Source organism: Papio anubis, chromosome 8 (genome assembly GCF_008728515.1).
Source record: "Papio anubis isolate 15944 chromosome 8, Panubis1.0, whole genome shotgun sequence".
NCBI lineage: Eukaryota > Metazoa > Chordata > Mammalia > Primates > Cercopithecidae > Papio > Papio anubis.
This window is the reverse complement of record NC_044983.1, coordinates 13,128,993-13,156,536: the sequence shown is the minus strand read 5'-3', so window position 1 is coordinate 13,156,536 and position 27,544 is coordinate 13,128,993. Positions and strand designations below refer to the sequence as shown.

At 36.4% G+C, this 27,544-nt stretch overlaps 1 protein-coding gene across 2 annotated transcripts in view; it reads left to right on the top strand.

The window, feature by feature from the left end:
- The window catches only part of SGCZ (sarcoglycan zeta), a 1,210,518-nt gene that overhangs the window by 176,404 nt on the left and 1,006,570 nt on the right, over window positions 1–27,544 (top strand). Inside the window, exon 1 of one of the 2 annotated variants that reach the window (XM_017961784.3) lies at window positions 9,117–14,681. The exons of the other annotated variant lie outside the window; for it this stretch is intronic. Coding sequence (XP_017817273.1) covers window positions 14,676–14,681 — 6 coding nt within the window. The 5' untranslated portion in view covers window positions 9,117–14,675. Of the gene's footprint in view, window positions 1–9,116; window positions 14,682–27,544 lie in introns of those variants that run through there. 2 annotated transcript variants of the gene reach the window in all.

The following is a 27,544-nucleotide window of genomic DNA, read 5'->3' as shown; positions in this document are numbered from 1 at the left end:
ATATTCTTGCACAAGATAGGATATGATAATTCTTGAAGGAGGGTTGCTGGCTGTACATGGGGTGCAGCCACCCTTTGAACATCTGCACTTCCCATATGTTCTTCCCCTGAAAGTGCTGTGCTCCAGCCTAGTGCTGATCGGCCCACACAGTGCTAATCAGGGCACAGCGATGCCAGAGCATGTGGACCCAATTAAGGGCACTGCGGCCCACATGTCCATCATGACTGTTGGCAGCGTGACCTCACATCCTCAGAGCCTCATACACGCAATCTGGCAGAGGTGAGTACCCCGCTGCATTCCACTCTCAAAACATCCATCCTTGTCACCTTCAGCTTGCCTGTCAGAAACCTTGCCTGTCAGAACGGCGAGCAATAGCTCAGAGAGGTGAACTGGGCCCATGATGACTAACAGGTGCTGGATTGCTGACACTGGCACAATTTGGAGACCCTTAAAAAATAAATCTTAAACGCCGTCCAAGTCACTAGGAAGGTGGATTTAATGAGGTGGAGCTGTATGAATATTGACATCTTAGCTCACGTTAAACCTGCATATACAACCAGTTGTGCAAAATCTCCTTTAGCCAGGTCTGAATATGGCAGAAAACTTTATTTAGGACTGGAAAAAACATTTAGATGAAAATACAGTTACAAAGAAAGAAATGTAGGCACCTCATATCTGCATTTAGGCACTATCATTTCTATTGTTTTGTTTGGTCACCTACATTAAGGCAAAGAAGACAGAAAAACAACGTCATTCGTGCATTCATCCATTTATTCATTAATAGTGAGTTTTTGGTTCATCTTACAATGGGCCTGGCACTGTTTGAATGCCAGAGTAAGAGTTCCTGTTTCCATGTTGCAGAAAATATAATGAGAAGCCAAAGAAAAAAGATATTGTTATTTTTTCTAATTAACATTCACAATAGAACAGAAAACAATAACATATTCCTCTCAGAACAGTTCATATTATCTTATGGCAGCAAACAGAAGAATGGGAAGAAGTCTATGCTTACAGCTGAAAGCTCCAAAGGATACTGAGATCCAAGGGTCTGGAAGGAAGGAGTCCTTGTGATTAGTGTTTAAACAGCATTTCTTCATCTGAGCCTGGGAGTAAGGGACTGGGAGAGCTGTCTCACAAATGCAGTTAGAACTAAGCCTTTTAGAGAGGAATTATTTTTTTCAGGGACAACAAACTACCTAAATACATTTTCTAAACAGATTTAAAAATGAACAGCAGGAGGACATCTTACCACATCACTGCTTTACCCAGCTTTACAATCGATAGATTTCACTGAAGTTTGCTATTAAGTTTAGTTGTTGGAAAAATAAAGGATGGCAGGGTTTTAGATGAAAAACAGGTCAAAGGGGAACTGGACTTTCAGGCACGTAGAGCAGCAAAGGCACGGAGACGCACATCCAAGGTATCAGGCTGGATTCGTGGATGAAAATGCAACTCAAGGACAGGGATGGATTCTGCTCACAAGCTTCACTAGGCATCTCTAGGATGTGATAGAGCTTAGAGAGCTGCGCAAGCATTGCTTCTCGAGGTCTCTTTGGTAATTCTCATTGGTTGACAGTGGCAGCCAGCAGCACTTGACAAGTGAGACATGTGCATGGTCCTAGGAGCCTTTGGCAAAGGGGGTCCCTGTCTCTGGCCTTCTTTCTCAGTCCCGTAAAAACCATACCATTGCCTGGAAGTGGTTCATGCTTCTATGTAAACCAGTAATGCTACTCTTTATCAAGCCACATTCTTGGGCCTAGTTTTCATGGTTTTTTCCTGAAATTCTTACATAGTCATGCATTACCTGTTTCTGCATTGTTAGGACCTAGAGATTTTCCATCTGTGTTTGTCCACAGTCATGTTTGGACAAGGTCTACTATAACTGTGAAAGGATAACAAAACATAATAATTGTGTACTAATGATAATCATAATTAATATTTTTTGAGAATTGATGTGAACCAGGCTTTATTTTGACCACAATATCTATGGTAACTATACAGTATTAAAATATCTCTTTTATGGATATAGAAACTGGAGTTCAGAGAGACCAGAAATATATTCAAGTTTGCACAGCAAGTCATGGGTAGAGATTGGGCCTAGCTGGAGTCTGAGTGTGGATTGGAAAGGTTGGAACCATATTATGAAGAGTGCTGTGTGCCGTACCACAAGGATGGGACTTATCCTTTAGGTAATGGGGAGCTACTTAGGAGGTATAAGAGAAGTGACATGTTCATATACAAACTAGGATGGCAGCCATTGCAAAATCGAGTCTTAAAGAAGATAAATAAATTTTTCAAAGGTTATACACCTAGTGAATCGTAGAGCTAACACATTCAAGTATTAATGTTAACATTAATATTGTAATATTGTTACATTGTAATTAATGTAATAATGTTTTAACATAATAAGGCTGACATGTTAAACTATTATATCCTATGGCTTCTTTTCACCCAAGACATGGAATAAAGGGTCAAATAAGCGGGTGGTCTTCCCAAGGAGGAGAAAGCTGTTGTTTCTCATTGCAGCACTCCAGGGGTTAGTCATTCTGGGTACTTACCTGTGTGGTGTGGGGGTGACACCAGGATCTGCACTGACATATAAGCTATTAGTAGCCTCCAAGCTACATTCTGCCTGAGCGATATTTAGGTGGAATTTGAGGACCACATGGGTGAAGCTGTATTGAGCTGAACTGACCCATACGAATTAACATCAGGAGGGAAGTAAGAGAAATCAATGTGGATGACTATTTTAAAAATATTTACATTAATGTTGAGATGATTTTGAAAATAAGCAATTGTCATTATTTGGTATTAACATATTTCATTATGAGCAAGAACTAAATATTCGCTTATACACAGATTCTTATCAATATCTGGAGAATGTATGGGCAATGTCATTTTGCCTAGTTACTGTCAAGGTACTAGACTCTAAAGCTTTGCTACATCCCTTTACTGTCTGCACATCACATTCACTTTGCAAAGGTCAAATATGTCATGTTAGTTTCATGCCTTAGATCCAAAATTTGTTTCTTGCTTTCACTTTTGTCAAGGATGATAAGGCAGTCATGATTTAAGAATGGGGGATTTTGGGTTTTGGTGTGAGAATTCTGACATTCACAGAGCAGCATGACATACCAGTTTATGTCAAACTCATAAGCATATGTATAAATGGTAGAAAGTGCTTTCTTCAGAATTTTTTGTTAAGAAATATCCAAATTGAATGAAGGTAATCCTGGTAAATATCATTGAAAAGAGAAACCTATGTGTCAGCACAGCATCTGTTAAGATATGTTACCTCATATTTTCACTGAGCCCCCAGGGTGCCCCCATGTAAAGCAAAATGAAAAAAGTAAAACCAACATCCCCTCTGACTTTCTTTTTTATGGTTACTAAATCTCATGAAACTCAGAGTGGGATAAATCATTTTTCCCCTAATTGCTTTTATTAGCCTGCTCTTAGTTAATTGTGGTTCTAAGTTCTAAAACAGGCAGCCAGCTACCATTCACATTGGATACACAGGACCAGGACTGCAGGTTAGTTCAGGAGGTAACATAAAACAGACCTGTGCACCATGCAAGCAAGTACTCATGTGCAATCAACTACGGAAGATGAGAGGAAACTCAGCCAGGCAGAAAGGATGTATGAAAAGAGTGCAGATTATTTATATAGCAAGATATAGTGACTACTACATCAGGAAAAGAAATAAAAGAAAAACTAGGAAAATTCACGATTACGAGGGAAGGAGGAAGAAAAACAAATTTGCCATCCAGAAGAACTGACATGAACATGGTATGGTATTAGTGTTTGGATGGGCTGGAATAAAAGATCTGCCGTCAGATCAAAGCCTCAAATAGGAAAGAGAGGACACTTGGAATTTTGCAAACTAGACACAATCACAAGGTCAAGGTAGGAGCTCGGTTACTGAACTTTGGTTAGAATATAGAATTAGAGTTATTACAGAGGAATGCTGGATTTTGAAGTTGTTCTCCTTAGGTTTTCACTGTTGGAATTGTAGGAACTACGCCTTGAGTGGAGTCAAAGGAATCAAGCTATATGGATTGGAGTGATGTGGAGAAGAGTGCCAAGTAGATAATTTAAGATCAAGAATAAATATATTAGGTCAATGTTTTCCATACGGAGTTCAGTGGAAGCCATTATTCTTCAACATGTTCTGAAATCAAATATCTTGGAAAATTTGGGGTCAAGCAAAACTAAAATTGGATATACTTTTTAACCACATAACTTTTCAAAGAATGTTTAAGGGTGAAATTTATCAGGTGTTTAGCATTTCCAAAATTCACTTCTCTGTAAAGTCTTAATTTTTTTTTTCTTCCAAGGAAATCATGCTCCCGTCTCTGTCATATGTCCCAAATAAGCTTTAGGGAACAGCTCCACATGACGAGGAAAGCCTCAGAGAATACAGTACTGAGACTAGAAAGCCACTCTCAAGGAAGGACCATTAGAACCAAGCCCACAATGCAATGCCTTCCACTGACTGTGACACTGTCAGATGCACAGATCGCCCTCTACTCCCCCATAGCCAGGACATCCGGCTGCATGTTATCTGTCCTGACTTTGGCATGACTCAGTTCACCCACCACCCTCCCTCACTTGCTTCCCACTGCCTTTTGGATTTCTAACCCGCTTTCAGCAAATGCCCTTATCTCCTCTTTTTGCCTTCTTAATTGCACTGAAAGATGGATGTGTACTTGGAAACTCACTCTCCATGAAACCTTCACGGTTGGAGGGTTTTCCTTTAACTCCTTGCATACCTAAGGTTAGGGTAACTGTCTCAGCTCCAATTTATTTCTGCTTTCTTTTATTAAAGATCTCTTGCTTTTGATCTTTCTCTCCTCCTCTTGATGAAATCTTGATAGATTCCTGGGAATACACAGCCCAACTCAAACCATTCTTTTCTAAATGTTGAACTGTCTAAATTATGGCTCAGATTGATTCTTCCCTTCACCATCCATGCTTTGACATTAACATTGTGACTTAAACATTCTCATTGATCTTGGCCTCGAGTTCGTTTGTCATTAGTTCTTCCTCTTTTCCACTGCAGCCTTCCACTCTTTTGGCCCGCCCCAACTGTGCTACCTCCTTCCAGTTTCTTACACTTCCTATCCTTCCAGCTCAAATGCTTACACACACTTCTAAGTGCAGTTCAACTTTTTGATGCAATGGTTAAAATAATGGTTTCAAACCCAGATGCATGTTATAATTACCTAGGGAGCTTTTAAATAAACATGAGTTTCAATAAAAGTAAAAGTTAAAACCACAGTGAGATATCACTCACAGTCAGGGTGGTAGCTAAATTTTTTTTAAAAAAATGGTAACAGCAATGGTGGGCAAGACTGTGGAGAAACAAAACTCTACGTATTGCCAGAATTGGAACAATTACTTTGGAATACTCTGTCAGTATCTCCTAAAGCTTAACATACACCTACCCTACCACTTAACAATTCTAATCCTAGGTATGTACTCAAGGAAAATATATGCATATGTCCACCAAGAGATGTATGAGAGAAGCTCATAGCATTATTATTTATAACAGGCCTCAAATTGAAACAAACTATATGTCAAGGGGAGGATAGCTAAATAAAAATTGTAGTATTCATTCTATACAACAATTTAAGGAAACAAACTGCAGATAAACAACAAGGATAAATTTCAAGACCTTATGTGGAGTGAAAGAAGCCAGATGCATGAAGAATAAATATTCTTTTTCTCTTTAGCCTCCTACCCATGTCCTTTCCCCATTTTTACCCCTTCGTGCCTCTTTCTTTATGCTTTCAACTTAGATGGTGAATCATTCCCTTTTCATTTGGATGCATCTGAAGAGGTCTTTGAATTTCTGCAGGTGAAGAAGGATTGAAGAAGAAAGAAGCTGTCAGCAGTTTGATTTCAGAATAAATCATCTCTATGACTATCAAACCTATTAAACTACTAAGACTGAGAACGTCTTAACTGAATTTCAGTGAGTTATTGTTCTTCACATGTGTGATGTTTCTTGACTTTCAGCACATTAAAAATGGTACTCAATCCCAGAAGGAGGCAAGTATTTCCCAGTCAGCATTCAAGCATATGCTAATATCTCTCACCTAAAAATGCAACATTCCCTTTATGTACCACTTCTGGTTATTGTCTTCATTTTTATCCTTCCCTTCAGAGCCTAACTTCTGTGTTATATTTACATACTTTCTCCAGTTCCCCTTCTCCACTCATCAGCTTCAATTCACTATTAATTCACTCTGATTTTGGCTTCCATTTCCAATGCTCCCCTGAAGTTCTCTGATCAAACGTTGACCTCCATGTTGAAACTCTCAGTGTCACTCCTCTGCACAGTTAATTTTCTCTTACTTGTAACACTCACTTCTCTTGGCTTCCATTGTTCATACTCATGGTTCTCTTCTTACATCATGGGTCACATGTTGTCTTCTTTGCTTACTCTTCTTTCTTTAATCAGCTCCAGAATGTACACGTACCAATAGATCTTATGCCTAAGCCCAGTACTTTTCAGTTTCAGTGTTCACTCTACAGGCAATCCCTTTTCTTCCAAGGTCATAAGTGCCATAAATAGGTTAGCTCTTCCCAGTTTCACAGAGAGGGCCATATAAACCTCTCCTCTGAACTACAAGTTCATATATCCTTGATATCATCTCATAGCTGGGTTATAAAAATCTCAACTTTCATATGTTCAAAGTTAGGCATGATTTCTCATGCCTACCTATGGTACCATCAGTTCCTCAGGAGTCTAAGCCAGAAAAATAGGCACTATTGTTTATCGTTTTCTGTTACCCACACATAGACTGTTACCCACACATAGACTCTATGTGTAAATTTATTTATTTCATCATATGTGTGCATGTGTGTGTGTGCGCCTACATTCTCCCCCTTTACACAACCATCACCAAAGTCCCAACTATTGACTATTAGTTTGTCCTTATACTGCTAATAAAGATATGCCTGAGACTGGATAATTTATAAAGTAAAAGAGGTTTAACGGACTCACAGTTTCAGATGGCTGGGGAGGACTCACAATCATGGCAGAAAGTGAAGGAGGAGCAAAGTCACCTCTTACATGGCGACAGGCAAGCGAACTTGTGCAGGAGAACTTCCATTTATAAAACCATCAGATCTCATGAGCCTTACTCACTACCAGGAGAACAGTACAGGGGAACTGCCTACATGATTCAATTAGCTCCACCTTGCCCTGCCCTTCACACGTGGGGATTATTACAATGCAAGGTGAGATTTGGGTGGGGACACAGCCAAACTATATCACCATCTCTCACTTTAACCTGCTGTCATATCTAAAGCATACCTGCACTGCGTAACTTACCCAGCTGTGCATGGTGGCTGTACATATCTCTGCCTAACTGGTCTCCATGCTTCCACCCCTGGCCTTCTTTAAATCATGCCATATTGGAGAGTCAAAGCAATCTTTTAAAAATGTAGATCATGTTAATTTTTGCTTAAACTCCCCTATAGCTTCCATTTGCCCTGAGAATGAATTCAAAATCCCTTTCCATTGTCTACAGACTTCCTAGTTGCTGTTGCTACCTCTTCACACTCATCTCTTCCTGCTCTTGCTCTTCTCTCTCTTCTAGCCATGTTGGCAATCTTTTGGATTATTGAATAGACCAAACTCCTCCTTAAAGAAAGGCCTTCGTATATATTGAATTTCTTGCCTTGAATGCTCATCCCTATGCAGTTTGCTTAACTGTTACGTGCTTAGCCCAAAGGCCAGAGCTTATCCCAACACCGACCTGTTCTCCTTCCAGTTATTGTACGTCACATAATTTTATTTCTTTTTAAGATCTCCATATCGTTTATATTCACAGTTGTGGCTCCGTTGTCTAGCACTGTGCATCGCATGTGGCAGAGACTTGTTAGGTATCTCTTAGTTGAATAAATGATTTCTCAGGACACTGATACAACATCTTTTGAGGAAAACTGATAGAAGACTATGACTCTAAATTTCGGTAAAGTACATTTGTCTTGGTCAGTTTTATTTGGGATAGCAAAAATTATTCCAAGTTTTTTGAGGAAAACAACTTTTTGTTTTGAAGATTCTCAGGGTGTAAATTATTTTACTTGTCCATTCAGTGGGAGTTTTTGAAGAGTCTATTTTCTTACATTAAAAAAACAACTTTACACATCTCACAAATGATAAATATGTGTATATATATAAAAAATGCATATGAATTATTCGACATTTTGGAAGTAGATTATAAACAGACATTTTTATCATTATTTTTAGATCTGTGGTCAAAAGTGAATCCAGTTTAAATTTTGATCCCAGTTGGAGAATATCTGACTTTTTCTCAATTTTTAAATTGATGCATAATAATTGTACATATCTATGGGGTACATGTGATATTTTGATACATGTACACAATGTGTAATGATCAAGTCAGGATAATTAGAATTTCCATTTCCTCAAACACATATCATTTCTTTGTGTTAGCAATGTCCCATATCTTCTAGTCTAGCTATTTTGAAGTACACAATAAATTATTACTAACTATAGTCACCCTACTGAGCTATTGAACGCTAGACCTTACTCCTTCTCTCTAACTGTATTTTTGTGCCCATTAACCAACATCTCTTCATCTTATTCTTCCTCCTATGCTTTCCAGACTCTGGTAACCATCATCTACTTTGTTCTTTCATGAGATCCACTTATCTAGCTCCCACATATGAGTGAGAACATGTGATATTTTTCTTTCTATGCCTGGCTAGTTTCACTTAATGTAATGACTTCCAGTTCTATCAATGTTGCTGCAAATGACAGGATTTCATTCTTTTATAGCTGAAGTTATTTCATTGTTTACATATGCCACATTTTCTTCATTCTGCCAGTGAATGCTAGATTGATTCCATATCTTGGCTATTGTGAAGAATGCTGCAGTGAATATGGAAATACAGACATCTCTTTGGCATACTGATTGCACTTTTATTGGATGTATATCCAGTAATGGGATTGCTGGATCATATGGTAGTTCTATTTTTAATTGTCTGAGAAACCTCCATACTGTTTTCTGCAGAGGCTGTACTAGTTTACGTTTTCACCAACAGTGTACTAGAGTACACTTTCTCCACATCTTCACGAGTATCTGTTATTTCTTGTCTTTTGGATAATAGTCATTTTAACTGTAATATGATGATAAAAATTATATAATTGTATAAGTGAATTTATAAAAGCTCATTAATGCAGCAGATTATGGGCAGTGACATTAATAATAGAATGTTCTCAGAATTTCAGACTTATTTTTACAGTATCCAAACAGACTAGCACAGATTATGAGATCCCTGCATGGCATAAACACTCCTGAGATCCCTGTACTGTCTCTAGTTGAGAGAAATTCAAACTCCTAGTGAATTTTGTATTAGGTTATGGCAGAAGACTTTGAAGGTCCACATACTCTCTTTGAATTCATAACTAACATTTTAAATCAGAGTTAAATATACTGCCAAAAATCATCTTTAGGCAAATACTATATGACTGCATTTATATGAAGTTCTATAGAAAAGAAATTTATGGAGAAAAATTCAGAAAAGTGATTTCCCTCAAGGACAGGATTTGACTTGGAAGAGGGACAAGGAGAATATCTGGGAAATGAAAAAATTCAAAATCTTGATAGAAGTGTGAATTACGTGAGTATATCCTTTTGTCAAACTTTATCCAATGCACTTTAAGTGAAAGAGTTTGCTTTGAACAATAATATACATAGTATTTCACTTAGTATTTTTAGTCCATTGCTATGTATGGAAATATACAGGAAAAAAAGAAACATTACATATACTCAAGGTAAGGATGTAGGAAGGGCAGGCATTATATATTGATATATATCCATCAAAGCCTTAGAACTATCAAAGGACAGAGTACATTTATGTTAATTTATGTAAATCTTAAATGAACCATTAACAAATATTAAACTGTAGTTTTTCAATGTTTTATTTTCAGTAATATAAATGAACAATTTTGGAAGTTTTTCCTGCATATTCTAAGCTGGAGCAAATTAGTTATATAGAGAATAGGAGAAGACATATATTCTCACTGTTAAAGAAGAAAGTTACAAATATGTAAAGGGGAAAGGCTAGCATGTTTGGTATAACGTCAGATTGGTTTTGGCAGTATTAGCATCAGATATTTGTATATCTGTAACTATATCCACATCTGTATCATCTGTATCTTAGCTGTGTCTGCTGAAAGGGGCTAGAAGCAATGCCACATCAGTAACAAGGAGCACATCTAGCATCCTGATCTTAGTTTCTAGATGTCAGTCTGTAGGTAAAGAGATCATGACTCTTGGGAACTGGGGCATCAGGGAAACAAGATAAGTCTAGAATATCTTACTCCACTAGAAGGGAAGAAAGTGTTCAAAGAATGACAGGCACATAGAAAAAGAACCCTGCAAACTGGCAGAGGCTTCACTGGCCAAATCTGGAATAATTTTAGCATCAAGATAAATAACACTAATAATAGATTATAACTCAAAGAAAAGTAAAAATCCAAAGGTTGTATTGATGTAAGTGAATACATAAATAAATGAAAAATGATTTGGGAGAATTAACTTGAATGATCATAATTTTGATGTTTAATTTATTTTTAGCTAATACATTTCTTTTACTAATAACTCAAATACTTGTTTGTCTAGCACTTACCTGTTCTTCAGTGATCCATGGTATATGTGAAAAGTATTAAGCATGGAAGATGTTAGGCTTTAATTGGAAAGTAAAATTTCCATTGCTTTAGTTTAAAAAACATGTGCTCTATATTATATTAAAAATGCTGTTCACTATAGAATGGAAATCAGTCTGAAGGCAAGTAGCCAAAATAGAAATTCTTCAATGTATGTAAGTGTACTAACAATATAATGTAATAGAATGCAATCTATATGATATTAATGTGTGAAAGGATGTTAAAGACAACGACAGTCTTCTGCGTTCATGTTAGGGTATATTAATATATTTAAATGGGAAAAAATGTATTACCCAGTATCTGGATATTAGTTTATCTCATTAAAGAGTGCTGGAGAGCATTCTTGGTCCTTTTCTTCTAATTTTGTTTCCCCTTAGCCAGTGAGAGTCTGTTTGATTGGATGGCGTCTGCACTGAGGGGAACTGACTACTGCTGTGATTAGCCACTTTGTCAAATGTCACTTGCAATCAATTTGGCTGATGGATAGGGTCTTCAACTCTGATCAGAGAATCTGTTTTGTCAGTGTAGCAGAACACTGGGATGCAGATCAGTGCAGTCATACTTGTTCTATATTTTCAAGAGAAGAATACAAACATAAACAAATGTGCTTTGCCAGTGTAAATAATAATAAGAGATAAACTGAAACATGAAATCTTGGAACTACTTCATCACTGGTCTACTAAACTAATCTCAATCTTAAACCCAAATTCCTGTGGCTCAGGCCCAAGGAAAGCAACTTGGTTATTACTGATTGAAACATGTATGCAAACATGTTTTAACTCAGGTCTAAAAATATGGAGATTTGTGGAGTCATATCCATTTGCCTTTGCACCTGTCTATAAAATATTATTTTAATTTCTTTACCACTGGATAAGAGAAAGTCATTTTCATTCATCCTGAATCTGTTTACCATTTAAGGCCTAGCTCAGTTTTCATCAACTCTGTGAAAGGTCTCTGATCCCCCAGTTTATCTGAATTTACCATGTCTCTTGTTTGTCCATGTAAAATATTGTTTTTTACATGTTCTGTCTTGAATGACAGTCTTTCTCTGTGTATTTCTTCCTCTGACTGGGTATTTTACAATGCCAAATAACCCTACTGTAATATTTATTAACCATATAAATAAATAAATATAAAAAGCTCGAGATTTCCTGTGTACGTGGCTTATATATCTGATATGCAAAATATGCATTCAATGTCCTGTATAAATCCTGCAATCATGAACCAAAATGATTTTAATGAGCTTTACTTTTTGTAGTATAAATTCATGCAACCAAACCAAACCATCATAATGTACTATTATTCTTCATTCATACTATTATAGCCACTATTATTTACTAGAATTAAATAATATAAAATTACCTTTAGAAAACTACTCATAGAATTTCTTGCCTTTACTCAAGCTGTGCTCTTGGTAGGAGGTAGGTCTTCCTAACCCTCCCCTCCCCTCGGCAGACCACAGGGGAACTAATTAACTCCTAATCATCATTAACTCCTAATTAACTCTCCATCTTATCAATTTTTGCTATTCTCATAGCACCTACCTGAATCATTTTCGTATAACCTATCCTCAGTGAACATTTTCTTAGTTAAACACAATTGTGAGTGTTACTGCATCTTAAACAATCCTAATAAAAGTCTCCTATCAAAGGTAGATTTTCAGAAATCTTAGAAGTATTACTATGCTTTAAAATAATCACTCCTGATTCTATATGTATTTTTGGGGAAAATAATTCTTTTCATCTATTCCTAAGTGAAATATTTTCACCAAAAGGCAAAGGCAGACTCTATCACAGTAAACTGCATACAGAATGTCTGCCAAAGAGTTTCCACTTTCTCGGTGGGACAGTTAATAAGCTAATGAACCCAAATGTAAAGTGACTTTTTCTAATTGCCCTTGATAAAGTAGGCAGAAAAAGAAGGGTTGAACTGATGGAGAAGCAAGGTTAACAGTGCCCCTTTGTCAAATGGACATGTGGCAAGCAAATTTGGCATGCAGTGTTAGATTTTGTAGCCTATGATACATTTATTCAATATAGCATAGGCACATATATAAATTATAACTTAGGGGATACATTTGTTTGGAATCAAAGCTTTATTTGTAAATAAAGTAGCATCTAAATAGTAAACAAATACAGGGATAGCAATTAAGCTTCATTTTGCAGGAAAGCATGGCAATATAGGCAGAGTTTTTTGGAGTTCTCTGCATTGAAGGGGAGGAGGATCACCAGTGATTTTCAAACTCTTTTCCAGAGAGAACCTTACGGGAGCAGGCTAGCATGTCAACTTAAACCAAAGCCAAATCCTGTATAATAGTATGTTTGGTTTTCACTTGAAGAAAGCATTCTGTTTCACTATAACACTAAAGCACTGAGAGCCACAGTTGGTCGAAACTTAGGAAAATGTTTAGAAAATGATTCTAAACATTTTTGACTCACAAATTTTATTTTATTATAAAATATAATCTTGTGATTATTCTAAAGAATTCTAAACAATTTCCTCGTGTTTGTATATGAAAAGCTTAACAAATTACCTTTTCAACAATTTTTTAAATACAGAAAAGATTGTTACATACTTTAAAATTATATTTTAATGTTATTTTATACTCTTTTCATACATTTTTAAAATAAAAATGATGTTGCCTTTCTTCTTTTTTGGAAAGTAACATGCACTATCTAATTTCACTCAGAGTAGCAATATCAGAAAATATGATTTGCTTAAATCTATATCCAAAAACAACCCACTCTATTATGTTGGATGTGAATTATCTATTTGATGGGCCATCTAAAATGGAACAGCATAGATTTATACCATTATGGACATAAATTTAACTACGAATGAGACTCAGTGAAAATTACATAAGAGTCAAAACGTCTGAGAAGGTTTATCAATGTCAAACCAACATTGTCACTGAATTTTCTAACCTTCTGGAGACATATTTGTTAAGTTTCCACACTGTACTGCTTTAAGAGATTAAAAACAAATAAATGATTATTTTACTAACTGATTAAAGAAATGAAATCAAACAACATCCTTGTCTTCCTTAATAGAGGGACCCCTTAGGACTCCCCAGCAGTGGTTGAGGATGGTATTGTGAGACGTTTTGTGCCCTTGTTCTGTAAGGAGAGTGTCACCATGACAGTGGTACTCCAGGGGTTAAAGATTAGGTGGTGAGGGAAATTAGCAGAAATAACAAAATATCTAACCAGGAAGTTCTATGTCTTTTGAGAAACTGTTTATGACAGCATTATGGAAGTAAAGGAGATTGCAGTTGAAACACTATTAAATAATGAAACAAACAATATATGCCCCTGTGATAAGCAAAGCCACATTCCCATCTTTTTCTGCAAATGGGAAGCCTGGGTTTGACCCAGCAAAACCTGTTCTTGTTTGATGTGGAAAGACAGGAAGTGCTGTAATACTAAAGAGAATTTTGTGATGTCATATGTAGTATTTCTGAAAAGCATCTTAAATATAAATTTATATTTAGACATGTGCGAGAAGGGTTTCACACCAAATACCTAGTTTATTAGATGGCGGAATGTATAGTCTTTTAATAAGGAAGAAAACTGTTCAGAATGGCAACTTACGTTAACCCATATCAAGTAATAATCTGGTTATAGATTTGGGATATTATTTATGAAGGACGTATTTGTTGGTTTGTTTTAGGTCACCTTTGAATCTTGCTAATTTAGAGGAAATATAATGAGCTATTCAGAAATGAATTACTTTGTGACACAGTGAGGTCTATTGCCCTGTAGTGCAGCAGCTGACTTGGCAGCTCCCCAAATTGTGGCCTGATTTAAAACCTTGCTTACTCTATCAGAAATGTGAAGCCAAGATGGAGAGAGACGGGGAGCTGACACAGAGGCTGTGGAGCCCAGTAGAGAGGCATCAGCACAAAAGGAAACTGCTGTCAACTAGGCTTTAGCTTTCTTCTGATCCATTGGTGGGGCTGCTCAGAGAAATGAAGGTTGGTCTACATATGGTTGAGTTTTCTGTAGGTAACTTTAGGCTTGTTTTTAGAAAGTTTCTCATCATCCTAACTCAGAACCAGAAAGTGCTGCTAAAGACGGCATCTTTATCATCTTATTGTGTAAAAAATAAAAGACTTTTCTCACAAAATGAGCATTTCCTGCAAAAAAAGAGAAGAAAATGCAGCTAAAAATAAACTCAAAGAATATACATACTAAATATTTTCATTTTCTTCCTTTAGCCTTTTTCATCTTATGTACAGCGTTGCGTTGTATGGCAGAATTAATTTCATCATTGAAAAGGTAGTAGAAGCACTCAGGACCAGACCTAAAAATTTAACAGAATATATTATGGCTTGACTAATGGTTTTGTCTTTGGGGATAGTAAGTTAATATGTTATATTTTCTGCCTTACATATTTCATTGCAGTGAAATTGTTGACATCGTTTTGTTCCCCATGTAAGGATTCAAAACTCTTTCCCAATCTGAAAGTTATACGTGTGTTTGTGCATATATATGTGTGTATTCATACTTAGATTCTGTAATAAAAATGATTTGTTCTTATTTTCTATTAAGTAAAGCTATAAAATATATTAAAATCAGTATATGCATTTCTCTGCAACAAATACTCTGAATTTGACTAGGAAATACTTCTCATGATTGTTTGATTAACCCACTGTCTATGTGTATGTAGCCATATAAAGAAATTCATATTTAACCAAAACCATATAAAGAAAATAAGCATATAAAATTATATAAATCATGTAATTACTATGAAATAATATTCATCTTTATTGAAAAACATAGACATTTTTATATGGTACCAAAAGGACTATTTATGTATACTTTAAAATGTATTCTATATTATGACAATTTCAATAATTACTAAGAATTATATACTTATCTAGGTTATATTTGAAATATGTAACCAAGGATTTCCAAATATTCATAAACATACTGATTTTATCTAAAAAGTTTAAAACATTTCTTTTCATTTAAGAAATTTTTTCTCATGGCACCAGATCATGAGGAAATATTAATATGATCTAATTTAACTCAATTTTATCAAAAAATATAAATGACTATTATTTATAAGGTTTAAATTATGGAAGCTACCTCATTACTCTGAAAAATAGTCTAATATGTTTTAGTATTATAATAAAATATTACATTAAAAACAATAATTTATATTTTACTGTTTATTTAAAAATAAATTTTTACCACTGATATTTTTGTATCATTTCATTTACTTCAATTCTGTAGATAAATGTATTAAATTTGACACTTTTTTTTTACCTTTTATCTAATAATATACTTTAAGTTACATAGCTTTTCAATCAAGTTTCTAACAAAATTTATCAGTCCACAATTTTATCAATGCATCCTGACTTTGATAGGTATGGAAACAGAAAACAAAAAATTATCTTTTGGTATGCTTAAAAAACTGCAGCTCACCCTAGTGACGTGACTTTTTCTAGTATTGGATAGATATTTAGCCCTTTTTATTGAAAAATATGTAATAATGCACAGTATTTAAAATAAAAGCACTATGATCAACTAAATATAATCATATTCATTTTACTTGGAAATGAAATCACTTTTTTTTTTGAGATGGAGTTTTGCTCTTGTTGCCCAGGTTGGGGTGCAATGGTGCAGTCTTGGTTCACTGTAACCTCCGCCTCCCGGATACAAGCGATTCTCCTGCCTTAGCCTCCCGAGTAGCTGTGATTACAGGCGCCTGCCACCACACCCGGCTAATTTTTTTGTATTTTCAGTAGAGACAGGGTTTCACCATTTTGGCCAGGATGCTCTTGAATTCCTACCTCAGGTGATCCATCTGCCTCGACCTTTCAAAGTGCTGGGATTACAGGTGTGAGCCAATGCACGCTGCCAACGAAATCACTTTTTAAAAAGACCATAGGACATTTAAGACTAATTTATCAGTCATGTATGATATATTCCTACTATATTCATTAACATGGAGAAGGGAGTAAGGAAAGATAGCATAATAAAAAGCAAAACTTCTGTTTATTTTAGAACCATTAGTATTTAAATATTTGTTGAGTTACTCTTAGATCTATCCATGTAGCTATTTAAATAACAAATTTGCTATCTCATGGTCTTGTGTAATAGCTGCTGTATGCGCCGAAACAGAGAAATCCTTTTATCTGTATGACACTAAGTTTGCATTTTCAGAATAGTCAATCACTTGCTGGTTATTTACTTTTTTGCAAATTAAGTGTGTCAAATATATAAAGCATAAGTTATAATGAATTCCCTGCTACTTTGAGTCACCAGTGTGCCAAACAGAATAAAATGGTATTGGAACTTGGTAGTGTAAATGAAAAGCTGCAGTTTAACAATAAAATCCAAATACTGTATAACATGCAATACACATGTGTATGTAAAATGGAAGTAAGTGTATAATTGATATTTGTATTCCTGATTCTCAAGGAAATGAAAACGTACAAACAATAATAAAACATTATTTTCACCATACAGTTGGGAAATTTTAAAAAATATAGTCAATGAGTGAAATGGATTCTGTTGTAATGCTGGTAAAATATACTTGTTACTCTTTTTGGAAGCAGTGTGATAAGATATGGAAATATTCTCAACAAAGTTACAAATATTGACTGACTGTAGTACATTGTTATTAGCTATAGTCATCATATTGTCCAGTAGATTTCTTGAACTTATTCTTCATCTGTAACTGACATTTTGCATCCTTTATCTTCCCAACCCCACTGATCCTCCAAACTTTGGTAACCCCCATTCTATTCTCTACTTCTATGAGTTGGATGTTTTAGATGGCACATGTAAGTCATATCATGTGGTATTTGTCTCTCTGTGCCTGGCTTATTTCACTTAACATAATGTCATCCAGGTTCATCCATGTTGTTGCAAAAGACAAGATTTCCTTCTTTTTTTCAAGAGTGCATAGTATTCCATCGTATACTACATTTTCTTTATTCATCCATCCATCGGTTGACACTTTAGGCTGATCCCATACCTTGGCTATTGTGAATGATGCTAGAGTGAACAAAGGAGTGCAGATAACTCTTTAACATACTGATTTAATTTCCTTTGGCTATATACCAGTAGTGAGCTGCTGGGTCATGTGGCAATTCTGTTTTAACCTTTCTGAGGAACTTCCATATTGTTTTCCATAGTGGCCATACAAATTTACATTCCCACCAACAGTGTACAAATATTTCTTTTTCTCCACATTCTCACCAACATTATCTTTTGCCCTTTTAATAATAGCCATCCTAGCAGGTGTGAGGTAATAGCTCACTATAGTTTTAATTTGCATTTATCTGATGATTAGTGGTGTTAAGTAGTTTTTCACATATCTTTTGGCCTGTTTTCTTTCTTTCTTTTTTTTGGGGTGGGGGAAATGTCAGTTCAGGTCCTTTGCCCATTCTCTAATCAGGTTGTTTTCTTGCTTAACCATTGCTTGAATTTCTTATGTATTTCAGATATTAACTGCTTATCAGATGTGATAATTTACAGTTTTTTCTTGCTATTCTCTGGGTTGTGTTATCACTGTATTCATTATCTACTTGGCTGTGCAGAATCTCTAATTTGATGCAATTCCATTTGCCTATTTTTACTTTTGTTACCTGTGCTTTTGGGGTTACATCTAAAAAATCATTGCCCAGACCAATGTTATAGAAATTTTCCCTTGTTTTTTTTTTTTTTTTTTTTTTTTTTTTTGTAGTTTTATAGTTTGAGGTCTTATATTAAACTCTTTAGTCAATTTTGATGTCATTTTTGTATACGATGTGAAATAGGAGTCTAGTTTCATTCTTCTGATGTGAATTTTCAGCTGTCACAACATCATTTATTGAAGAGACCGTCCTTTCCTCATTTTGTGTTCTTGCAAACTTTGTCAAAAATCAATTGACCATAAATGGGCAGATTTATTTCTGGGCTCTCTCTTTCACTCCGTTGGTCTATGAGACTGTTTCTATGCCACTACCATGCTGTTTTGATTGTTATAACTTTGTAGTGTATTTTGAAGTCAGTCATTGCAATACCTTCAGATTTATTCTTTTTGCTCAAGATTGTTTTTGCTATTCCATGTCATTTGTGATTCCATGTAAATTTTGGATTTTTTTTTATATTTCTGTTTAAAAATGTCATTGAAATTTTGATAGGGATTGCATTGAATCTGTTGATTACTTCAGTTAGTATGGAACATTTTAACAATATTAATTCTTTCAGTCAATGAACATGTATCTTTTTATATATTTGTGTTTCTAATTTCTTTCATCAGTGTTTTATAATTTTCAATATACACTTCTCTCTTCTTGGTATACCTTATTTCTGTTTTTTTGAGTCATTATAGATGGGATTGTTTTCTTGATTGACTTTTCAAAGTGTTTATGTTAGTGTATAGAAACACTACTGACTTTGATATGTTGATTTTGTATCCTGTAACTTTACTGAATTTGTTTATTATTTCTTAACAGTTTTTGGTAGAGTCTTTAGCATTTTCTACGTGCATATGATTATGTCATCTTCAAACAGGGACAGTTTAACTTCTTACTTTCCAATTTGAATACCTCTTATTTGTTTCTCTTGTGTAATTTCTCTGGCTAGTACTTTCAGTAATATGTTAAATAGAAGTGGTGAGAGTGGACACTCTCTTTTAGTGTACTGATCTCAGAGGAAAAGCTTTCAACATTTTCCTGTTGAGTATAACATTAACTGTAGGTTTCTCATATGTATTAGTCCATTCTCATGCTGTGATAAATAACTGCCTGAGACTGGGTAATTTATAAATGGAAGAGGTTTAATTGACTCACAGTTCTGTAGGGATGGGGAGGCCTCAGAAAACTTGTAATTCTGGCTGAAGGGGAAGCAAACATGTCCTCCTTCATGTGGTGACAGGAAAGAGAAGCGCCAAGGTGGGGAAAGCCCCTATGGAATCATTAGATTTTGTGAGAACTCACTCACTATCAATAGAACAGCAGGGGGGTATCCATCCCCATAATGATTCAGTTACCTCCTACTGGGTCCCTCCTATGACATGTGGGGATTACAGAGACTACAATTCAGGATGAGATTTGCATGGGGACACAGCCAAACCATATAATCAAATATGGCCTTTATTGTGCTCAGATATACTTCTTCTTTGTCAAATTCATCAAGAGTTTGTATCATAAAATGATGTTGAATTTTGTCAAATGCTTTTTCTGCATCTATTGAGATGATCTTATAGTTTCTCTTCATCATTTTGCTAACGTGTTTGATTATATTTAAAGATTTGCGTATATTATTTCATTCTTTTGTTCCTGGGGTAAACCCTGCTTGATTATGGCGAATGATAGTTTTAGTGTGCTGATGAATTCAATTTGTTAGTGTTTTGTTGAGGACTTTTGCACCTATGTTAATCAGGGATATTGGCCCATAATTTTTTTTTTTTTTGTAATGTCCTTGTCTAGATACTGTCCTAACCTAGTAACAGAGTAATGCTGGCCTTGTAAGGTAAGTTCAGAAGCATTTCCTCTTCTTCTGCTTTTTGGAAGAATTTGAGAATAATTGGTATTAATTTTTAAATGTTTGGTAGAATTCAGCAATGAGGCCATTAGGTCCTCTACTTTTCTTTAATGAGAGACATTTTGTTTTATTTTTTATTCTTTAACTTTTAAGTTTAAGGGTACATGTGTAGGACGTGCAGGTTTGTTACATGGGGAAATGTGTCATGGGGATTTGTTGTACTGATTATTTTTGTCACCCAGGTGTTAAGCCTAATGTCCATTAGTTACTTTTTGTCATTCTCTTCCTCCTCCCACTCTATACCCTCCAATGGGCCCCACTGCGTGTTATTCACCTCTATGTGTCCATGTGTTCAATGAGAGACATTTTATTACTGATTCAATCTCCTTACTCTTTATTGGTCTATTCACATTTTTGATTTTTAAATCATTCTTGGTAGGTTGTATGTGTCTAAGAACTTATTTCTTAGACACACTTCTTCTAGGTTATCCAATTTGTTTATGTATACTAGTTTAATGTAGCCTTTTATGATCTACTTTATTTCTGTAGTATTAGTGTAATGTCTCCTTTTTCATTTCTGACCTTATTTATAGTTTTCTCTTTTCTCTGAATTAGTCTAGCTAAAGGTCTATGGATTTTTGCTTATCATTTCATAGAACAACTCTTTGGTTTTTTATTTTTCTAGTTTGTATTTTATTTCTGCTCTGATCTTTATTGTTGTCTTTCTTATACTATCTTTGGGCTAAGTTTGGCGTTTATTTATTGATTTTCTTTTGAGTGATCTATCCATTACTAAAAGTGCAATATTAAAGTTCTCATGCTATTAATGTGTTACAGTCTATCCCTCTCTTTGGAGCTATTAATATTTTTTTGATATATTTAGGTGCTCCAATATTAAGTGCATATATAATTGTTATATTCTCTTGATAAATTGATCCCTTTATTATAGTATACTGACCTTTTTCTCATGTTTGACAGTTTAGACTTAAATTTTATTTTATCAAAGTGTGGCTAGCCTTGTTTTCTTTTTGTTTCCATATGCATGGAATATCTTTTCAGCCTTTACTTTTAGTCTGTGTGTCCTGAAAGGTGAAGTCTCTTGTAGGTAGCATATAGTTAGGACTCATTTTTTCATTTTTTCAGGCACTCTGTGTCATTTAATTAGAGAATACAATTCAGTTACATTTAAGGCAAATATTTATAGGTAAGGATTTACAACTGATATTTTGTTAATTGTTTTCTGGTTGTTTTGCAGATCCTTTGTTCCTTTCTTCCAGTCTTATGATTTTTCCTTTGTGATTGGATGATTTTCTCTAGTGACATGGTTCGATACTTTATTTTTTATCTTTTGTGCATTAACTGTAGGCTTTTGCTTTATGGTTACTCTGAGAATTACATGAAACATTTTGTAGTTACAACAGGCAAGTTTAAGCTGATAACAAATTAACTTTAATTGCATTAAAACACTCCATGCTTTTACTCCAACTTCCCTCAACATTTTAAATTTTTGATGGCACAGTTGACATCCCTTTATATTGTGCATCTATCCCCTATCAAGTTATTATAGCTATTATTATCATTAATAGTTTTGTCCTTTACCCTTCATACTAAAAATGCAAATGATTTACATACCATCAGTATACTACTAGAGTTTTCTGAATTTAACTGTGTACTTGTTTATGAGTCATCTTACTACTTTCAGATGTTTTCAGTACTAATTGTACTCCTTTGTTTCAGCTTGAAAAAGATCCCAATAGGCTTTCTTAGGAGACAAGTCCAGTGGTACTGAATTCCTTCAGTTTTGTTTATCTGGAAAAATATTTATCCGTCCTTCATGTCTGAAGAACATTTTTGCCAGATACAATATTCTTGGTTGGCAGTTTTGTCCTTTAGCTTTAAATATATCATCCCACTCTCTCTTGTCTGTGAAGTTACTACTGGAAAGTTCAATGCTTGCCTTACTGAAACTTCCTGATGTGTGACTTGCTTCTCTTTTCATGCTGCTATCAGGATCCTCTCTTGGTTTTATACTTTTGACCATTGGAGAACTTTGGCCTTCCTATACCTGGATATTTACATCATTCTTCATATTTGAAAGGTTTTCTACTATTATTTCTTCAAATATTCTTTCTACTTGTTTATTTCTATCTTCTGCTTAAACTCCTATAACTCTAACACTTGATGTTTTCTTGTATTCCCATAGATCTTTTACAATTTTTTTATTCCTTTTCATTCTTTTTCCTGTTTTTTTATTTTTTATTTTTATTTTTATTTATTTATTTATTTATTTTTTGAGACGGAGTCTTGCTCTGTCGCCCAGGCTGGAGTGCAGTGGCCGGATCTCAGCTCACTGCAAGCTCCGCCTCCCGGGTTTACGCCGTTCTCCTGCCTCAGCCTCCAGAGTAGCTGGGACTACAGGCGCCCGCCACCTTGCCCGGCTAGTTTTTTGTATTTTTTAGTAGAGACGGGGTTTCACCGTGTTAGCCAGGATGGTCTTGATCTCCTGACCTCGTGATCCGCCTGTCTCGGCCTCCCACAGTGCTGGCATTACAGGCTTGAGCCACCGCGCCCGGCCTCCTGTTTTATTTTTATATTTGAAAGTAACCTACCTTCAAGTTCACAGGATCTTTTTTCTGCTTGATCAATTCTGCTAGTGATGCTTTCTCTTGCAGTTTTCATTCCACTCATTGTATTTTCAGCTCCTAAATTTCTGTTTCATTTTTTAAAATTTGTATCTCTGCTTAATTTATTATTTTGGCCACTAATTATGTTCCTTATTTTATTCAATTGTCTCTTTGTAAAACAGTTATTCTGAATTCTTTGTCAGACAGTTTGGGGTAGAACCCATTTCTTTGGGGTCAGCTACTCAGATTATTCTGGGTTTTTTTTGGTGCTGTTGTGTCTTTTTAAATATTTCTTCTTAATTTAGGTTGAAGTCTGTACATTTAAAGAAGTAGGAAATTATTTTAGTCTTTAAAGATTGGCTTTGTTTAGAAAAGTCCTTGACCAGTTAGCCCATGCAGAGATTCTGGGGAAGCTGTCTGTTATGGCCTGCATGCTGGCTTGATGTGGGAGTCCTCTGGAGGTTGGTCTGATGGGTCTGTGCGGTGGATTATGGTGCCTGAGTCCACTGGAGTGAATCTGTTGATTGGGTTGGTACAGATGGGCCTGAAGCTTGTATCCTCAGGAGACAGCCTGAATCCTGGGTCCATAGAGGCTGACCTGGGACTGGGGTTGGCCCATGGGAACTGTTTTGATGCTGTGGTGGGCTTGGAGCTTGAGTCCACAGGACTAGTCCCAGAGTCTTAGTGTACAGGAGCTTGTCTGTGATTTCAGTCTCTAGTGGTGCTCCTGGAGCCTCAGTTCAAGGGGGTCACACAGGTACTAAGGTGATATTAGACCCTACGTCTTCTGGAGCCTGCCTGGACCGTGGGGCGAGACTGGTTCTGGAATAGGGATGGAGCCTGGGACTGTAGGGGCTAGTCTGGAGCCTGGGATTATGTGTGTCAGCCTGGTTCCTGGAGCCATGGGCGCTTTCCTGGAGTCTGAGGCTGTGAGAACTGGCTAGGATCCTGGTTATTCTTGGGCTGACCTGGAGTTTGAGTGTGTGGGTGTTGGCCTGGGGGCTAGGTCTATGAGGGCTGGCCTGATTCCTAGGGCCACAGGGGCCTGCCTGAAACCTTGGTCCAAATGATTCATTCAGGGTTGGAGTCTACTGGGATGCGCCTGGACCCTAGGACTTTTAAAGCAGGCCTGGACCTGAGCCTACTAGAGCTTGCGGTCATAGGAGTAGGCCTAGTACGTAGGGCTGCCATGGCACTGGACAGGCCTGGAGCTTGTGTCCACAGGTTCTTGCCGGTGGCCTTGGAGTAGGGGTGCTGATTTAGAGTTGGGGCATACTACAATCCTGGGGTTATGTGGGCTGAGTGGGCTTTGGGCTGAGCTATAATCTGGGTTGGGCCTGCAGCCTGGGGCCACAGGAGTCAGCTTAGAATTGAGTAGTCTTTGAGCCTGTATCCACAGAGTCTGGCCTAGAAGTTGAGTTTGTGGGTGCTAGCCTGATGACTAGGGCTGTGGAAGCTGGCCTGGTATTAAGGCAAGCCTGAAGTCTGGGACTGTGGGGGCCAAAGTAGTGCCGAGGATGGTTCAGGGGCTGGCCATGCATCCGAGTCTCTGGGGGCTGACCTGGCAATGAAGTAGGTCCTAGGACCAGGGCCCCTGTGGGTAGTGTAGAGCCTGGAGTTTCTGGGGTCAGCCTGCTGGGGTATCCCAGAGACTGAGTCTGCTGAGCAGGCCTGCATCCCGGGTCTGTGGGAACAGCTTGCAACCAAGGTGGACCTGGGGGCTCAGTCCATAAGTCCCACCTTCGCATCTGGGGCCTGGGTGGCACTGCATGTTACTAGAGCGGGCCTGGTGTTGGGTCCAAGGCAAAGTGTGGTGCTCTCTTCACTCTCCTTCCCTCTTGTGGATGATATCTTATGTAACACCATGGTACCTAGGGTTGAGGTCGTGCTGATGTGGGTCATGTAAAACTGTCCTTTGTTAACCTCTTCAATGTGTCTTTTTTTATTTCTTTGCTACACCCAGGTGCTGTGATCTCTCACTTGGTTTCCTTAGCTTTCCCAAAGACATTTTTATGTATGGATAGTTATTTAAGTTGATGTCTCTGTGGGGTGTGAGCAGTTGAATGTCCTATTCCACCATCTCACTGATGTCTGAAGACAATACCAAATACATGCTATTGTATATATTCTGATTTTAGAATGAGGATGCTGAAGATCAGAGAAGTTGTTTGTGCAAAATCATAGACAAGGAGATTTGAGTATTTGAAACTCCTAAACCATACTTTTTTTCTGTACCGACATTTGGCGTATGCAAAAATGAAACTGGATTAGGATATGGAGAATATAGAGTATAGACAGACAGAGAGATACAGAGAGAGAGAGGAAGGAATATAGACAGTATAGAACATAGAGAGTATAGAGTTAGAGTTATTGAAAACAGCTCTGGCTGACTGCAACGTAGAGATGCTAAAGAGAAGCTGCTATATCCTCTTGTATCCTGTTCACTGTTTATTTGACTAGCATTTAAATATGTATTACTACTACTCTTTAGGGCATTACTGATATAGCTGACATTGTCCTATGAATAATTTAGCATGGATAGTTGACAGCGAGGCTCTATTGTACAGCTGGCAAGAGCACTTCCCCTGGAGTTGGCTGCCAGTGTGGGAAGCCTCACTAGCTGCCAATCTTGCACATATTCCTTGACTTTCTTGGGCATTAGTTTCCACCTCACAGGGTTGTTGTGAGGATTAAATGAATTGATACATGTAAAGTCCTTCAGTGGTGGCGAGCATGTTGTAAGTGCTTAATAAATGTTAGCCATCATTGATAGTATGGATTTTGCTTCCCTGGATCTTAGCCTAATGTAAAACAAAAAGCTTCTTAAGGGATTAAGTTCAGATTCAACACTCTCTACTCCCGGATGAGTGGCAGACACTACTAATCAAATACACCACTCTTTACCTCGAGGCCTCGGCGAGGCATGAGGATCCTTACCTCCAAATGCTTCAACCCATAACTAAGAAGAAATTGTGTTTGGCTTGTAGGAGTAAACTTATTTTGCTATCCTGGGAAATAATTGTTTTTAAAATTAATAACGTTATGCACTAAGAATAAAAGAGCCATAGCATCCTGTTTGAAATAAAGCTACCCCAGTGCAGATTCGTTTTATAAAACCCTGTTCTAATACTTTGTTTTAAGTGAGAAAATTCACACATGCATGCACACACACACGAAATATGATTTGAGAATCTAAAATTGAAACAATCTAAAATAAATTTCAGATTTATTTCCTGGATAATCTTCCAGGAAATATGTCTACATATATAATCTCCAAGATAACAATTGGTGTGACCTCCTGCATCATGGTGTCAGTAAGTTCTATTTCCTTTACCCAAACTGTGCTTCCTAGTTTCTTTTAAGTGGCTAACTGTAACTCTCTTTAGCTTTACCTCAAATAGCCCTTCTTCTGGGAAACCTTGCTTTACCTTTCATTTCTTTGTTAATATCCCTCCATCTGGTTTTGTGGGTTACCTCCGTCATAGTCCTTAACCAGGAAATCATGAGTTAGTGAGTTATCTCCCTAACCATACTGTAAACTCTCTAATGAAAGGAAGTTGCTTTGTATTTGTATTACAGGAGCCTGGAATTATCCCTTGTGCACAACAGATACTCAACAAATGTTCCACTTAAAGAATGTCTTTACCTAAGTCAGATTATATAGAACATGTTTTTTTCCTGCATTTACAGCTCTTCTCATGGTTTCTTCCAGATCCTCTAAGTCCTTAGAACAGCTGATAACTACTGCTTTAGACACGAATTTTCCCCTAAAAATTTTTCAGTCATTACCCTGAAAATATGAAATATTTACCATGAGGTTAACGTTATTACATAATTAGTAAAAATCCTTTTTTTTTTTTTTTTTTTTACTGCTCTAAGGATAGTAAAACAATGAAATTAAATTTTATTACTGTTCCAATATTAGAATGGAAAGATTTTCACTGTGCTATTATCTGAAGATGGAAATTAAATCACAGTTAAGGATGAATGAGATCTTGGCATTTTGAAAACTCTTATTCATCCTTCACAACCCATTTTAGATAACATCTTATGAATCATTTATTTTCAGTGCCCTTCAAGGGGATCCTTCCAATTTCTGTGTTGCTTTCACATCTTATACACAATGCTGTTATTGCGAGAACCACTACATAGTGTAATTATTTTTCATGTCCATCTCGTTAATTAACAAGAGTGTTAGCTTTGTGACAACAGCTTTCATCTTTTTTGTCCCTTGCACTGAGAACAGTGCTTGGCACAGAATAGGTACTTGGGACTTTTGTTGAATTAAGTGTATGGCACAGTGAATGGAACAAAAAGGCACACATTCCATTTCAGATCACTTGCTTGCTTTGAAAGAGACTACACAAAGGATTTCTAATTCAAGATGATCTATTATAATCATCTCATGGAAGCCATTATTTTCAGAAGGCATGATAATAGCTTTGCTGTGTTGAAATAGATTATAAAGTTTTTGGCTTGAAACTTTGCTACTCAAAACAGGGAAAGTATAATCAAAAATTGATAAGCTTGTAGAGAAACAAAAATGGGATTCAGCATTTTTTCTTATTCTACAATGGACAAGGGATTTCTGGGTTGGTCTGTAAATCCTCAAGTAACATTTCCCCCTTATGAGGAAAGGGAACAAAATGACATAGATTCTTCTTAAATATTCAGTGGGAAATTGTTTCAAAATTGTAGTTAACATACTAATATTCTTTGATCTGATTTTA